At 46.6% G+C, this 17,777-nt stretch overlaps 1 protein-coding gene across 7 annotated transcripts in view; it reads left to right on the forward strand.

Moving 5' to 3' along the window:
- Positions 1–17,777, forward strand: part of EVC (EvC ciliary complex subunit 1) — an 89,053-nt gene that overhangs the window by 4,921 nt on the left and 66,355 nt on the right. For 4 of the 7 annotated variants that reach the window (XR_006341739.1, XM_043906215.1, XM_043906210.1 and 1 more), the window contains exons 2-6: positions 470–595; positions 6,601–6,684; positions 8,777–9,009; positions 10,435–10,519; positions 14,095–14,202. Coding sequence is in view for 6 of the 7 variants with exons in the window: in XM_043906215.1 (XP_043762150.1) it covers positions 470–595; positions 6,601–6,684; positions 8,777–9,009; positions 10,435–10,519; positions 14,095–14,202 (636 nt within the window). In the remaining variant the exon portion in view is untranslated. The remainder of the gene's footprint in view (positions 1–469; positions 596–6,600; positions 6,685–8,776; positions 9,010–10,434; positions 10,520–14,094; positions 14,203–17,777) is intronic. The other 3 variants (XM_043906216.1, XM_043906212.1, XM_043906213.1) reach the window with 1 other exon arrangement.

Here is a 17,777-nt window from a genome sequence, read left to right on the forward strand (position 1 = left end):
ACAGGGAAGCCAGGCCTGCTGCAGCCTGTGAGGTTGCAAAGAGTTGGATACAACTGAACGACTGAACTGAACTGAACTGAACTGAACACAAATGTTGTGACCAGAATCCATGACAAGCTGTTACCCCACCTCAAGGAGCTCACAGGCTACTGGGGTGGCAGTGGTGGTGGTGACCAGCTCAGAAGAACATGGAATGAGCCTCGATCCAAGTATCGCTTCCAGGCCTGAGGACACTGAGATGGGGCTATGGGGCATTGTCAGGAAGGTGATACCTGGCCAGCCTTGAAGGATGTGGAGCTGATTTCCAGGGGGCGTGGAGGGAAGCACTGCACATAGGGCCAGGTGGTGGAGGAGGGGCGGAGACCAGTAGACGTGACGGCTGGGCCGTGGGGGGTTGATGGCTACTGCAGGGCACTAGGCTGACCCACTCGGACATGCTCTCCCACTCACCTCCACCTTTGGGTTTTAGAAAGACGACACTCAGAGTCTGCTCAGGAATTTGGAATCTAACATCCAGACGCCGTCAGCAGCTGGGTCCCCACCCAGGAGGAGGAAGAGAGAAGCACTGACTTCAAAGGATGAGGAGCCTCTGGACGTAAGTGGGGTGTTGGGGGTGCATTGGAGGAGGCTCACACAGGATGTGCTATGTCCAGGACACAGCTTATCCAGATGAGCCCCGACAGATCTTGTGTACCTCTAGGCTTCTCTTGGAGGTATAACTTACACACCAGAAACACACAGATTTTCAACTTATAGTTTAATGAGTGACAAGTGCATGTGCTCCTGTCACCAAGACCCGGATCAGGAATGTTCCTTTATTCCAGAAAGTTCTTTAGCGCTCCCTGCACAGACAGCCACTGCTACCATTGGCATGATTGGTTTTGCTGCTCTAGGGTTTTACATGAGTGCAGTCACATGCTTTCTCGAGCCTGCTGGTCTAGGTCATTGCTGCACTGATTGGTCATTTGCCCCTTTCAATTTCTCAGTCTGCTGTGGGGATGTGTCACCAAGTGTGGGTTAGTTTCCATGCCTGGTTATTGTGAACAAGGCATCTGTGAGTGTGTGTAAGTGTGTTTTCATTTTGCTTTATTTCTTTTGAGTAAATATCTAGGAGTGGGAGTTCTTTTCCTCTGATGGAAATGTTAAGAGATGGATGTTCCCTATACCTTTCTTTTCGTCCCCCCCACCACACCCCCCACCCTGGGCCACCCCGGGTATCACTTCATACGTGAGCTCCATGGATGAAGAGGGCATTTCTTCCAAAGAGAGAATGAGTGACTTCTAGTCACTTCCTAGTCCCTAGAAAGTACCACAGACCCCAGTCATCCAGCATCAATTGCCAAAAGGTAAATATAGATATTTAGGTAAGGAGCGAGGAAAAGAGCGAGAAAGAAAGAGAGAAAGATGCTGGGAAAGGGGGAAAGATAGAACAAAGTTTCTTATTTAGCGTCTACTGGATTCTAGGCATTTTTACATATGTCATTTTTGACTGATGTAAGCCGTCATGTGAATTCTCTCATGCAATCCTTTCAGCACTCCATGATATAGACCTTGTTTATATGCCCATTTTCCAGATGGGGAAACTGAGTCTTGTGGAGCCAGGTCACTGTCCTGAGCCTTGAAGCTGATATTTGGATCTGGGGATGGTTCAACTCCTGTCTAGGCGTGCTGCGTCCCCACACCCCCATGGTCCCTGACACTCAGTCAGGGGCCTGAGTCTGCAGCCTCCGCTTACCAAAGGAGGAAAGTGGGCTGGGTGTTTTAAACCAAATTTCACCAAAAAGTTGGAAATCAATAGGGGAAGCTTCTGGATAAGCTGAAAATCCAGTTTTTGGGAGTCACACCCTGTCCGTACTTCCCAAGGGTTCTGAAGACAGGGTGTCTCCTCCCAGCCCTGGGCAGGACTCCACGGAGGGATAGGAAACCCCAGAGCTGCAGAGGAAGAGAGAGCGCCTGGCCGTTCCCAGAGATGAGTCCGCCTTTCCTCGTCTGTGCTGTGTGTCTCCAGCTGACTTGCTCAGCCTCTCTGTTTCCAGGTGCTTGCCTCTCCCAGTGTGTCTGTCTGTGTGCGTGTCATTGCATCTACCTGCATGTCCGTCTCTCTCTTTTTGTGTCTCCACATGTCTCTGTGTGACAGTGTGGCTGTGGAATGTCTCTCTGTCTTAGTTTCTCTCCCTCATCTGTCTCTCTCACTCCCTGTGATCCCCTCACCACGTAGGATTAAAACTCTGCTGACAGAAATGAAAACAAATATCCATGAGAAGACCTGTGGGCAAATATTCCTGACAGCCCTATTCACAGTAGCCCAAACTTGGAAACTCCAAATGTCCATCAGCTGATGAACAAATAATCACTCCATACAATGAAATACCGTTCAGTCATAAAAACAACACGGATGAACCTTGAAAATAGGATGCTAGCTGAAAGAAACCGGTCACAAAAGACCACATGTCATGATTCCAAGCATCTGAAATGTCTGGAATAGGTAAACTTAAAGAGACCAAAAGCAGATTGGTAGGGGTAGGGACAAGGGGTGGGAAGGGTAGGGGGGACAGCTAAAGGGTACAGGTACATTTTCAGGTACAAAATGACAAAAATGTTCTAAAATTGACTGTAGCAAGGGTTGCATGTATTTGTGAATACACCAAAAAGCATTAACTTGTACAATTTACATGGTTCAGTTGCATGAATGACATCTCAATAAACCTATTTGAAAAAAACTCTTCTCACACAGAAGACAACCTCAGATATGATGCAAAAAACACTGGCCTTGGGATCCAGAATCCTGGAACCCAGGTCCAGCTCTGCCACCTGTGTGCTGTGTGATGTTGGGCAAGCAACACAATCTCTCTGAACCTCAGGGTTCTGAGCTTTGCGATGACAGTAGTGATGGCGGCCCCATAGGGTCACCCATGAATCAACTCTGGAAATCCTTCTAGCACAGAATGAATCAGTCTTTGCTGGGGAGCCCAGTCTCTCTGCCTCCCAGAAGGCTAACCCACTTCTTCCACCTAGTAATGTTTTACCCGTGAACTATTTAGCTGTGCCTCGCTGATGCCCATTATCTAGCTAATGATTGCCAAGAGTTAAAGATCTGCTTGTTCCAGTGACCGGCTTTGCCAAAATACCCCTGTCTCCAGCAGGCTGAGCTTGTCAAGGAATGAGGGCAGGGCTGACTTTAACAGGGCGATGAACTGTAACCCTGACACCCTCCAGTGCCCAGAAAACCAAGGCATTTGGTGTCCACGTCACTTCTTGCGTGAATTCTGTTTCGATAAATAGCTCACATTAGCCAAAAATACCCAGAAAATTTCAGAAGACTCTGAAGACTGCTGCTTCACAGCCTTGTCCTGTCCTTTGGCTTTGAAGAAGGGAGGGGTGGTGGGCACCGCTCCCCTCTGGATGCTTCTGTGCATTTGCTGAGAAGAGTACCTTTTGTGGGCGAGTGAAATGGTTTTTCTTTTCTGACAATTATGTTTTAATTTTCTGAATAATTGCATTGCTTCAGCTGAAGAAGTTTTACATTGTAAATCTGCACTACAGCCTATTTTCTGAATAATTGTGTTGCTACGGTTGGGGAGATGATCAGAATTTAGAGGACATCGGAACTTAATAAGAAGAGCTGTGGGAAACTGCAAACAGCCCAGGCTCCCGGTCCTCAGGTTCCACTTCTGCACATCTCGGGTGGACCCCTGTGTCTACATCCTTTGCTTCTCATATTATGTTTTTCCCTGAAGTGCAGTATATGTTTGGTGTCACGCCTTTAGAAGATGAACCCTGGAAGGCAGAGAACAATCCTTCCTCGCATTTTCCACCCCCTTCCATTCTGTCCTTTCTCTCCACCTCTGTTTGGAAGAAGTGTAAAAATGCAGAGTGCCCTTTCTGTTTCTCATCTTCCCTTGAAGAAGTGTATCTTCTCCAGATCATCTCCGAGGCTAGCTTCATAGGTGGATGACCTCCCATGTGGTCACTGAGACCCTCTGCCCAGTTACCCCCTCCCTGTTTCTGGACTTTGCTGTCTTGAAACTCTTAATCACTTTTGACTAAGGACCCCTCCCACACACACGCACCCCGGTGCCTATTTTCATTTTGCACTGGGCCTCACAAAGTATGTCACCAGTTCTGAAGTCAGCCTTTTTGGTCTTATTGCCACACTCTTGTACCATTTTCCCAGCAAAGATTCAAGAGAGAGTGACTGATGGGCTGCTGTGGGCTGGGGGCAGCTATTCTGTATTTACTCAGATCCAAGGAAAGCCAGGAAGCGAGGGGAGTTGTATGGTCAAAAGCTTATTTGAGGGACTTCCCTGGTGGTTCAGTGGTTAAGAATCTGCTTTCCAATGCAGGGGACACAGGTTCAATCCCTGGTGAGGCAACCAAGATTCCACATGCCGCAGGGCAACTAAACTTGAGTGCTCTAACTAGAGAAAGCTCGCATGCACGCTGCAACAAAGAGTCTGTGCAGCCAAAAATTAAAAAAAAAAGAAAAAGAAAAGAGCAGTCATTGTTTTAAAAAAGGTTATTTGATTGCTTTGGGGAGACTGGATTGGAAAGTGTCCACCTCTGAGCCTTGCTTTACCTCTCTATAAAATGGGCATGATCATGATTGAGTGATAATGAAATGAGCAGACATGCATCAGATGGTAGTACATAGTAAGTCCTTGGTACCTGCATAGGGAGTCAGGTAAGAGGCTGTTTCAGCCCATTGGGGTAAGTATGATGATGGCTTGGGCCTGAATTGTGGCCCTAGAGAGAGGCTTAGAAGGTTAGGTTGGTGGGATTCATGGTTGATTGGATGTGGCAGGTGTGGGAGTGACCAGTACCTCAGGATCTGACTTGTGTCCCTGGGGTGTGGTGAGGCTGACCTGGGGGCTTCTCCTCTGAACTCCCACTGACCTTGCAATTGCATGGCTCTTCCTCTTGTTCTCACTTCTGTCATGTGGAAGGAGACAGGATGGTGGCAGCTGAAGAGGAGAGCTAGGGAATCTGAGTTCAAGTCCCGATCCCTTGGGTGCACAGCTCAACCTCTCTGTGCCATCTTCTCCATCTGGGAAATGGCAGCATCCTTGGAAGTTTAAGGAGGTGGCACATGTCGGTGGACGCCCCCCTTCTTGTCATCTAAGTCTGTTTTTGTAAGCAGTGGTAAAGAAACTGCCTGCCAGTGCAGGTAGACATAAAGACCTGGGTTTGATCCCTGGGTGGGGAAGATCCCCTGGAGGAGGGCATGGCAACCCCCTCCAGTATTCTGTCCTGGAGAATCCCATGGGCAGAGGAGCCTGGTGGACTGCAGTCCTTGGGGTCACAAAGAGTCAGAGATGACTGAAGTGACTTAGCACACACGCAAGGTAGAGACAGACATGACAAGACCTGGGGCCCTGCCACAGAGCTTCCTTCTGTCCCGCTCGGAAGGGCATTGTGGTGAATCCTCTCTGAAGACAGGTACGAACCACATCACAGGCTCTGCTGGGTGCTGTTTCAATGTCTCACGTTGTGAGGAAGCGATAAGTTCTTCTGTATTCCCCGTGATAGGGTATGTGGTTCCAAGGAGAATGCGGCAATTGGCAATCAGTCCTTTGTTATGGAGTTCTTTTTTTAAAGATTTAGTAGAAAGGTGTTGGCATCTGGTTCAGAGTTGCTCAGTTGAGATTCCTCCCGGCCTGGAGGGCCAGGCTCCTGACTGTCTGCTTGACTTCATTCACCCACTGGATGTGTCCAAGCCCTTATTCAGCACTGACCATGCAAAGCACAGGGGTGATCCTAACAGGAGAATGATGCAGAGAGGATGTGGGGCCGTAGAGCAGGCTACGAGTCAGTCTGCCCAGCTATGTCAGGGAGATGGTTCCTGAGCAGAGGTCGATGGCAGCTCTTTACTACTGAGACTCACAGTGGTCCATCGCCTCGCTTGGGCTCTGTTCCAGCATCTCTGCTGTGGCTTTGTCCACATCCATGCTGTCCCTGGGGGAGATAGGCTACCTGCTTACTGTCTGGGAAGATGGAGGCTGAGAAGAGTGAAAAGATCCACCCAAGCACTTCTTTTCGTTTTATGGTCCAGTCCAAAGCCTTGCATGAATATTACCACATGTAAGTTTTTATACACTTGGTAGTGCTAAAAATATTTCTTTTCTTATTCCACAAAAAGGTGACTCACAACTTTTAGGAAAACTTTTGATGTTGTCATGTTATTTAAATCTTTATTTCTTCCAAAGCTGAAGACTTGGAATTAAAAGAACAATGTGCTTTCTAACGTCTGTCCATTCATCCCTTCGCCCATCTGTACCTCTGTCATTCCCACATCCATCTATACTCCCATCTATCCATCCATCCCTCCTCCTGCCCCATCCATGTGTCCATCTGTCCATCCATTAGTGTATCCCTCTATCCATCCATTCATCCACTTGCCCCTCCATCCATCCATCCATCTACCTGCCACATCCATCCATCCATCCTCCTAGCAAGTGAGCATTGCTTGGTTCTAAATGTGCTTATTATGGTCCCTTCCCAGGGCCACTGTTACCAACAGGATGTGGCACTTTGGAAACTCGGTGGTTTGTCCTTCATTTCACCAAAAGCCTCCCCATGCCATTTATTCTTTCTTTTTCCCAGGAGTACGAGCCGTCTTTCAACGGCAACATCACAGCGTTTGCGCTGAAGGCAAAAGTCGTCTATCCCATCAATCAGAAGTTCAGGGTAAGTGTCCTGAGCTGTCTTAGAAATGCAATTTACCAGTAATATGCTGGAGGTTGGGGTAGGAGGGGGGAGATGCAAATGTGCAATTTGGGGTCCTATTTGAGGATTTTATGGCAAGCCATTTTAATAGGGATAATTTTGTGGCTTTGTAATGGAGCATGACTGTAGGGTGAATCCATTTTATGACGGTGTTATCAGGGGCAGGGTGTACCCATGGTAGAGCAAGGTATTCTCATGACTCCAGGCGACAGCAAGTAGGGCAGAATCCACTCTCCTCTTTCAACACTAACACAAGTACTGATGCTGATACAAGTTACTACATTACTCCTCATTCAGAGAGCCCAGGACTCATGCCAGCAGCGGACACTTAACTGAACACTTACTGTGGGGCCAGCATAACGCTCAGCATCTGTCATACATTAGGCGTTTCAGTGGTCCCCGCCATGTTCCTGTAAGGTGAATAATACCGTTATCTCCACTTGATGCACAAGGAAACTAAGGCCCAGAGAAGCTAATGACCTGCCCGAGGCCATGCTGCAGAAAGTGGTAGGGCCAGAGTTGTACCCACAGGTCTGACCTGCGGAGCCAGGGGTTCACACCTGGGGCCAGGCATTTTGCAGAGGGCAGCATAATCCCTAATGCTTCAGGGACCCCTCGGCCTAGGAGATGCTCCATGAAAGAAGGAGTTTCCTGGTCGAGTAAGTTGAGGAAAGGACGGCCTGCTCTCCTGGTGATAAAGAGGACAGGCTTGAACCTAGCTCCCAGCTCAGCTGTCTACTCCTAGACATTTCCTGACTTCTCAGGGCCTCAGTTTCTTCATCAGTTAAATGGGGATAAAGGGCCCTCCTGCCTCACCTGGTTGTCTTGAGGGTTAGATGGGGTATTAGGCATAGGACTTAGAATAGTTTATGATGTCAATACACTCAGTACACATTCAGTTTTTTAAATTATTATTTGCTTTTGAGGACAGCAGAGCATAGCAAAAGCTCTGAGAATTCCTGCACCAAATAAATTATTCCAGGGACTTCCCTGGTGGTCCAGTGGTTAAAACTCCATGCTCCCGAAAAGGGACACGGGTTCAATCCCTAATTGGGGAACTAAGATCCCACAAGGTGTGACACAGCCAAAAAGGGGGGAGAAATGATTCTATTTTGTTCACGCAGACTTCCTAAACTAATATTTCTGTGGAACATTCACAGTGAGCAGTAACTGCTTATAGTTCATGGAACTGCTTCCTGGACACACACTGGGAGCCACTTCCTTCACTATCTGGTGGGTGGGTGATGGCTTGAAACTCTCAGACTCAGGGCGTTTATTCATCATGAGTACCTGTGCTGGGCAGGCTCGGTGGTGGGCACTGCAGATTATCCGATGATCAGGAGGTCACTGTCCTCACCTGGAGGCCCTCCCAGCCCTGCAAATCTTGAAGGACAGTGTGTGATAGCAGGCAGGACAGAAATGACCCAGGACCTGTGGAATCCAGCCTGGGCTGGGCTCGGAGAGCAGGGAAGGAAGATGCAGGGGTCTGTGTCTGGAGGGATGGAGGTTTCAGCTCCACAGATGGTGAGTGAGGGGAATTTGTGGCAGGGGAACCAGAGTCTGGAAAGGCCCAGAAGCATGGAACAACAGTGAGGGTTTGGAGCTGGCTGCCAGCTCAGTGCCCTCTGGGCATGCACCTCTGGGAGCAGCAGAATTGAGGCTGGACACATGGACGGCTGATGTTTGCAGAGCCCTCCAACTGTGCCAGGCACTAGGCTGTGTCCTTGTGTGGTCATGGCAGGGGGCTGGGGCTTGCGTTTCTTGATAAGGAAGGTGGGTTGACAGAGCAGGCCTGGGGTCTGAGAGCTGGCGGGGAGGAGCCTGGTGCAGAGGGGCTGGCCTCCAGGGACAAGTGATGAGACAGGAACTGTGATGTGGGTCCCTGGGGCCATGGCCATGCCCCTGGGGTAGAAGCTGCAAAATCCACTCACACTCTCCCCATCCTCCCCAGCCTGGCTTTCCTGGGATCCACTGCGTGTGTCATGGGTAGAATGACAGAAACACGCTGGTGATGGGTCATGTGGACTGAGGTCACTTTGTCTCCTGTCCCCAGCCTCTGGCCGACGGTTCCTCCAACCCATCTCTGCATGAAACCTTAAAGCAGGCCGTCCTGCCGAACCAGCCGCTGGAGGCGTCCCCTTCCAGCAGCTTGGGGAGCCTGAGCCAGGCCGAGAAGGACGACTGCAGCTCCTCTTCCAGCGTCCACTCGGCCGCCAGCGACGACAGGTTCCTGGGTCGCAGCTTCCTTGGGGCGAGCAGCTTCCCCGAGGTGCTGACCTGTGAGAGGTAAGGAGGGGGCAGGTGGAGGACTCAGACCGACAGGCCATATCCTGGTCAGTGGAGGAAATAACTACTCTGGAGGCCCAGAGTGGCTAAGGACTCAGCCATGGACACACAGCGACCCGGTGTCAGAGCTGGAGCTGAATGTGTGGCGTTGGCTGGCAGAGGGGTTAGGGAACCCGGCCTGGGTCCTGGGGAGAGACAGGAGGGCCTCTTCTAATCACTGACCTGCCTCATGCCCTGCATAGCAGTGGCCAGCACTGGTTAAGTGCCTTCTGGTGTACAAAATATTAAGCACTTTGCAGAGATTATCTCGTGAGCAAGAAGACCAGGTCTGTCTTGTTCACAGCTGTGTCCTACCAGCCAGTGGGAGCCCAAGACAGGTGCAGTGATAAATAAATATTCATGAATCAAATAATTAATTCCTCTTAACAGCCCTCAGTCATTAAGGTTGTGAAGTAGATGCTAATATTGCCTTCATTTTACAAAGAATAAAATGAGAACCAGAGAGGCTGAGTGACTTGCCCAAGGTCACACAGCAGGTGAGTGTTATAGCCGGGTTTGACCCTGATGCCTTGTTTTTAGCAGTCCACACTCTAAATTGCCAAAGTGCCCAGTCCGGAGCAGAGTTCGGCACACAGTAGTTATTCAATAAAGTAGTCAGTAGATTTGTGTGTTGGTCCTCAGGCCCCTGTTGGCTCTGAATTTCTATAAGTGCCCACAGGCCTTGGATGAGATGAACAAGGCACAACCTAGCTCAGGGTTGTGGGGAGAGAGAGTGGGCTCAGAAGATGTTGACCCTGGAGGGGCCCCAGAAAGGTGGGAAGTCACTGACTTGAAACTTTCTTGGCTCCCCTGCCTGGCTGGAAAGGGATGTTTCTGAGCATTCGGATGAAGAGAACGCATAATAGCTCAGGTGGGAGTATAGTATTTAAAATGCCTTTGCTTGTGTAGGAGAAAAAGTCAAAGGCCTTTATCTACATGTTGTCACTTATCTGCCCCTATGACCATGTGATTGCTACTAGGTTTCTCTGACTGTTGATTTCCTGAGTCAGTTTTCCCATCTGTAAAATGGGCGTGAGAATGTGTACATGATGGCAGAGGGGTAGGATGACACTTGATGCTAGACCTGAAAATGCCCGGGGCGGGGCCAGGGGAAGTGTTCATTTTTCTTACCTTCCATCTGTTCCTGTTTCCTGTCTTTGATTCTTGAGCAGCTGTACCCTTCTGGCCACAGGTGGGTTTCAAATGTCTTCTTTGATTTCTCCTAAGCACCTCGGGTGGCTGTGAGGAATCAGCGCACTGCTGAATTTAACATCTGGAGTCAGGATGGGTGGCTGGTCCTGAGCAGGGACGTCCTGATAACTCGATACCCTCAGCCCCACTTCAGATCCTCTGAAAGTCTCTTCTGTTTCTCTTTGCACCTTTCAGTGTGGACCTTGACTTGTGTATCTACAACCTTCACTTAAAAGACCTGCTGCAGTTGGACGCGGCCTTGAGGCAGGAGAAGCACATGGTAGGTGGAGTGCTCAGGACCCAGAGACCCGCTCTCCGTGTGCGTGGCATCCTGGGGACGCTCGGGAAACGGGCATCAGTGCCAGTGGAGCCACCACAGCGGGAGGGAGAGAGAGATTAGGCATCCCCCAACAAAGTGGAAACACAAATCTTGCCTGCAGGTGGGGTACAGCACTGTGGGGGTTAAGGACTTCCCTGGTGGCTCAGTGGTAAAGAATCCGCTTGCCGATGCAGGAGATGTGGGTTCGATTCCTAGGTCAGGAAGATCCCCTGGAGAAGGAAATGGGAACCCACTCCAGTATTCTTGCCTGGGAAATCCTGTGGACAGAGGAGCCTGGTGGGCTACAGTCCATGGGGTCGCAAAGAGTCGGACACGACTGACTTCACTACTATACACTAGGCCTGGGGGTATCACACGAGTGGTTATGTTAAATCTCATACAACCCTGCAAGGTAGGTGCCATTGTTCTGTCCACTTTACAGATGGGGAAACTGAGGCACAGAGAGGAGACAGGCCCTAAGTCATAAAGTGCTAAGTTGGGGCGGAGATGCATAGTTGTCTGAGTGAAGAGAGGAGCAGTCAGAGCCGTGGACATCAGGAAACAAGATAGTCTCCGCCAGGCACACATGAATCCACACTGGATCCAAGCCACAGGAAGCCAGAGGAATGAGGCCCACCGCAGTACAGAACCCCTGGGTTAGCCAGGCAGCAAGGCCACTGGGGCTAAAAGAGGAATTATCGGGACGTCCCTGGTGGGCCAGTGGTGAAGACTCCACCCGCCTAATGCAGGGGGCCCTGGTTCTATCGCTCCCTGGTCAGGGAACTGGATTCCCACGTGCTGCAGCTAAGACCTGGCACAGCCAAATAAAACAATTTTTTTTTTTTAAAAAAGAGGAATTATTTCTCCTTGAGACACATCCTGTGAATTACCGAGTGAGGGAGGAGACCTCATGAGAAAAGGGAAAAGGGAGAAGACCTGTTGGGAAGAGAAGGGGAGGGGTAGATGGAGAGGAAGACAGACAGACACAGATAGGCCCACAGGTGCTTCATTAGAAACTGGAAAAATAAAAAGGATATCAAATTGAGGATAAAACAGAAAAGTTTTGCTCTATGTGAGCAGAACAAGCATCATGATCGGGTCCCAATATGTGAAATCACAAGTCATCCTAGGATTCCAGAAATCAAGCCCCACAGATGCCCTGCCGAAGCCCAGGTATATGAGACACTCACCCTCCTGAAGTGCAGCTTTCATCGGTCACATCTGGTCCTGCTTGGGGGCATGTGGTCCTGGTGATTCTCTCCAAGGCTCTGCTCCCTGCGGGTGATTGTTTCTGTGTTCAGAGCCCCACCCAGCTGGTGAGGGACGTGGTCCTGGCCAGCCTCACCCCTGGAGCAATCAGCGAATGCCCACAGGGAAGCAGCCTGTTGTTTGGACAGAGCATTCACCATCACTCGTTTGCCCATCTTCCCTGCGGGTAGCCTCCCCACCCTGCCGGGCAGTGCCTGCCTTTATGGAGCCTACTGTTCAGGGGAAAGATGGCAATCAAAAGACTGCACAAAATGCACAGAGGCAAAAAATATGACAAAGCAAATAAATGATGGAGTACCATGAGAGTGTATAAGAGACGACCTGAGGGTGTGTAGGCTTTGAGGAGGTGATCAGACTTCCATGGAGGGAGACACTTAAACAAACTGGGAAAGTTCCAAGAGCACCAGAAACCAGAACTTCCAGATGTTCAAGCTGGATTTAGAAAAGGCAGAGGAACCGGAGATCAAATTGCCAACATCCGCTGGATCATCGAGAAAGCAAGAGAGTTCCAGGAAAACATCTACTTCTGCTTTATTGACTATGCCAAAGCCTTTGGCTGTGCGGATCACAACAAACTGTGGAAAATTCTTCAAGACATGGGAATACCAGACCACCTGACCTGCCTCCTGAGAAATCTGTATGCAGGTCGAGAAGCAACAGTTAGAACTGAACATGGAACAACACACTGGTTCCAAATAGGGAAAGGAGTACGTCGAGGCTGTATATTGTCACCCTGCTTATTCAACTTATATGCAGAGTACATCATGAGAAACGCTGGGCTGGATAAAGCACAAGCTGGAATCAAGATTGCTGGGAGAAACAGCAATAACCTCAGATATGCAGATGACACCACCCTTATGACAGAAAGTGAAGAGGAACTAAAGAGCCTCTTGATGAAAGTGAAAGAGGAGAGTGAAAAAGCTGGCTTAAAACTCAACATTCAAAAATGAAGATTGTGGCATCTGGTCCCATCACTTCATGGCAAATAGATGGGGAAACAGTAGAAACAGTGACAGACTTTATTTTGGGGAGCTCCAAAATGACTGCAGGTGGTGACTGCAGCCATGAAAATAAAAGACACTTGCTCCTTGGAAGGAAAGCTATGACCAACCTACACAGCATATTAAAAAGCAGAGACATTACTTTGCCAACAAAGGTCTGTCTAGTCAAAGCTATGGTTTTTCCAGTAGTCATGTATGGATGTGAGAGTTGGACTGTAAAGAAAGCTGAGTGCTGAAGAATTGATACTTTTGAACTGTAGCGCTGGAGAAGACTCTTGAGAGTCCCTTGGACAGCAAGGAGATCCAACCAGTCAATCGTAAAGGAAATCAGTCCTGAATATTCATTGGAAGGACTGATGCTGAAACTGAAGCTCCAATATTGTGGTCACCTGATGCGAAGAACTGACTGATTGGAAAAGACCCTGATGCTGGGAAAGATTGAAAGCAGGAGGAGAAACAGACAACAGAGGATGAGATGGTTGGATGGCATCACTGGCTCGATGCACATGAGTTTGAGCAAGCTCTGGGAGTTGGTGATGGACAGGGAAGCCTGGCGTGCTGCAGTCCATGGGGGTCACAAAAATTCAGACATGACTGAGCAGCTGAACTGAAGAATCAGAAACTTGGGTTCTAATCCACCCTTTGACACTTATCAGCTGTGTGACTGTGGGTAAGTTACTTCCCCTCTCTGGGCTGCTTTAGGAAAGGTGTGAAAATAATATACTTCCAGCTCTTACTCTATGGAATTATGGAGTTAAGTTGTCCCACTTTGAAAAGTCTCTGTGGATACGTATATCTATGGCTGATTCATGTTAGTGTTTGGCAGAAGCCAGCACAATATTGTAATTATCCTTCAATTAAAAATAAGAGAAAATTAAAAAAACACACAGAAAAGAAAAATCTCTGTGGGCAAAGCTCTGGGCTCTTTCGGGATGTGTAACCAGCATCATTACAGCACCGTTTATGAAGCATTGATATTCTGCTAGGCTACATACTTTAAATGTCTGATCTCATGGAAACCTCACTGCTGTTTTACTCATGAAGAACCTGAGGCTCAGAGAGGTCGATCAGTTGCCCAAGATCACATAGCTGGTAAATGGCAGAATCAGAACCCAAATGAAGTTTGTCTGAGTACAAGGTCAGTGTGTCCTCAGAGCCCAGAACAATGCCCTGCCCAGAGTAGGTGCTCAGTAAAAATGTGTCTGGCTGAAATCAACATCACGCTGGGAGAAGTGCTTTCTGAGCCTGGCCTTCCATTCTCTGCAGACCATGTCTTCACCTGTGCAGGACCTAGAGACACACAGGGAGGAGGAGAGAGCCGTGTTATACAAAGACGTCAAATTTCGTTCCTCTGGTAGAGGTTTGTTGTCACAGGTCAGATTTCAGAAGTGACTCAGACCAGAAGCAGCCCAGAAGCTTAGAGCTTGCTGGCAGCCCTTGAGGAAGACAGGGGTGCTGGACTTGTCTAGGAGGTGGAGTTGTCATCTTTAAAAGCAGAATGGCAGAAACAAAAATAGATTAGGGTCTGTGGGAAGGGGGTGGCTACCGTCAGATGAGCAGTAGGACCGGGGTTTCTCCTGGTGCTGGAAGATTCTCTACCTTGTTTGTGGCAATGGTTATAGGAATCTATTGTTGTTTAGTCACTAAATCCTGGCAGACTCTTTTGCGACCTCATGGACTGTAGCTTATCAAGCTCCTCTGTTCATGGGATTTCCCAGGCAAGAACACTGGAGTAGGTTGCCATTTTCTTCTCCAGGGAATCTTCCCAACCCAGAGACTGAAGCCATGTATTGGCAAGTGGACTTTTTACCACTGAGCCACCTGGGAAGCCCCTAGAAATACATGAGGTAAAATTGCATAAAACCACAAACACACATGCACACACAAATGAGTGCCTGCAAAAATGGATAAAAAATGAGTAAGGTCAGTTAACTGTATTGGACCTATGTCGATTTCCAGGTTTCATATGATATTAATACCACAGTGATGTAAGATAGCAGACCTGGGGGTGAAGTGCACAGAACTCTACTGTTCTTGCACCTTCCTCTAAGTCCATAATTATTCTAAATTGAAAAGGTTTTAAAATTTAAAGAAATGGGACAAGACCAATAAACATTACTGTTTCAGTGTGGGTTCAGAAAGAAAGTAGATATGAAATATCCTGAGAAAAGAATGTTACTTTACATAGCCTTAGACTTCAGTAGATAAAAAGCCAGGTCAACTTTTATCTTCTTAGAGCTTATTAGTATTGGCAAGCATAATGAAGCCACAAAAGAAGTCCCAATAAATTTAAGGTCAAAATCATGTCAAGCATCTTTTCCAACCACAGTTGTATGAAACTAGAAATCAGTTACAGGCATATCTTGGAGATATTGTGGGTTTGGTTTCAAATGACTGCAGTAAAGTGAATATCATAGTAAAGTGAGTCACATGAGTTTTTGGTTTCCCAGGGCATATGAAAGTTACATTTACACTGTACTGTTGTTTATTAAGTGTGCGATGCATATCTGAGAGAACAATATGCATATCTTAATTTTAAAATAGTTTGTTATTTTAAAATGCTGACCATCGTCTGTGCCTTCAGCAAACTGTAATCTTTTTGCTGGTGGAGGATTTGAAATATTGCAAGACTTAACAAAATGTGACACAGAGCCACAAAGTGAGATAATGCTGTTGGAAGAGTGATGATGAAATACTTGCTCAGCACATGGTTGGTACAAACCTTCAAATGTAAAAATGAAATGTCTGCAAAGTGCGATCAAAGCAGAGTTCAATAAAACTAGGGATACCTGTACAGGAAGAAAGCTGGAAAAACCACAAATATATGACTATTAAATACTGTCCTACTGAGCAACCAATGAATCAATGAAGAAATCAAAGGAGAAATTGAAAAATATTTTGAGACAAATAAAAGTGGAAATAAAACTTGGCAAAATCTGTGGAATGCAGCATAAGCAGTTCCTAGGGGGAAATTCATAGCCATCCAGGCTTACCTCAGAAATCAGGAAAAATCTCAGATGAACAATCCAACTTTACACCTGTAGGAACTAGAAGAAGAAAGAGAGAAGCCCAGAGTTAGTAGAAGGAAGGAAAATAATGAAGTTCACAGTGGAAATAAATGAAATAGAGACTAAAAAAGTAACCATTGAAAAGATCAGTGAAGCAATGTCTGGTTCTTTTAAAAGATCAACAAAATTGACAAATCTCCTGACAAAAAAAGAAGGATCAGTGGCTTCACTGGTAAATTCTACCAAACACTTAAAGAAGATTTAATACCTACCCTTCTCAGACTCTGCCAAAATACTGAAGAGGGTGTAGTGCTTCCAAGCTCATTTCACTAGGCCAGCATCTCCCTGATACCAAAACCAGATAGATGCCTGGGGGAAAAAAAAAAAATACAGACCGCCATCTCAGGTAAAAACAGATGCAAAAATTCTCAACAAAGTATTAGCAAATCAAATTTAGCAGCAGATTGAAAGGATTATAGCTTCCCTGGTGGCTCAGATGGTAAAGAGTCTGCCTGCAGTGCAGAAGACCCAGGTTCAATCCTTGGATCGGGAAGATCCCCTGGAGAAGGGAATGGCTACCCACTCCAGTATTCTTGCCTGGAGAATTCCATGGACAGAGAAGCCTGGCCGGCCCCAGTCCCTGGGGTCACAAAGAGTCAGACAGGACTGAGCAACTAACACTTTCACTTTTTAACACCATAATTAAGTGGGATTTATTCCAGAAATGCAAGGATGGTTCAACATCCACAAATCAATCAACATGATAAACCACATTAACAAAATGAAGGATAAAAATCATATGATCATCTCAAAGCAGAAAAAGCACTTAACAAAATTCAACATGTATTTATGATAAAATCTCTTGACAAAGTAGGCATGGAGACAATGTACCTTAACATAATAAAGGCCATACATGACAAACCCACAACTAACATCATACTCAACAGTGAGAAGCTAAAAACTTTTCCTCTAAAATCAGGAACAATACACGTATGCCCACTCTTGCCACTTTTATCCACCATAGTACTGGAATTTATAGGGAAGTTAGGCAAGAAAAAGAAATAAACAGAATCCAAAATGGAAAGAAAGAAGTAAAGACTCTTTTCAAAAGACATGATTTTATACATAGAAAAGACTGGACAGAAAACTGTTAGAACTAGTGAATTCCATGAAGTTGCAGGGTACAAAATCAACATACAAAAATCTGTTGTGTTTCTATACACAAAAAACAAACTAACAGAAAGAGAAATTAAGAAAACAATCCCATGTACAATTGCATCAAAAAGAATGAGATACTGAGGAATAAATTTAACTGAGGAGGTAAAAGTCCTGTATACTGAAAACTTAAGACTTTGATGAAAAAAATCTAGGAAGACACAAATATATGGGAAGATATTCCATGCTCATGTATTGAAAGAATTACTATTGTTAAAATATCTGTATTACTGAAAGCAATCTACAGATTCAGTGCAATGCCTATCAAAATCTGAATGGTATTTTTCAAGTACAACAAAAAAAAAAAAAACCCTAAAATTTGTATGGACACATGAGACCCCCAAATAGTCAAAGCAATCTTCAGAAAGAAGGACAAGCTGCTTATGTCAATTAGTTCTCAGAAACAAAAGATGCCTTCTTCATAAATATGTCTAACTGACCTTTGACAGAGGTGTAAGTGCAGTTCAATGGAGGAATGTTAATCTTTTCAATGAATTATGCAGTTGAGCATCCATAAGCAAACCAAAATGAACCACAAGCTAAACATCATACCTCAAACCTCAAAAAAAAAAAAAAAAACACCTCATACCTCATGCAAAAATTAACTCAAAATGGCTCATGTACTTAAATGTAAAGTATAAAACTATAAATCTTTAAAAAAAGGAGGAAAGTCTTTGGGATCTAAGCAAAGGGTTCTTAGATTAACACCAATATTATGATCCATAA

This window comes from Cervus elaphus, chromosome 6 (assembly GCF_910594005.1).
Source record: "Cervus elaphus chromosome 6, mCerEla1.1, whole genome shotgun sequence".
Classification (NCBI taxonomy): domain Eukaryota; kingdom Metazoa; phylum Chordata; class Mammalia; order Artiodactyla; family Cervidae; genus Cervus; species Cervus elaphus.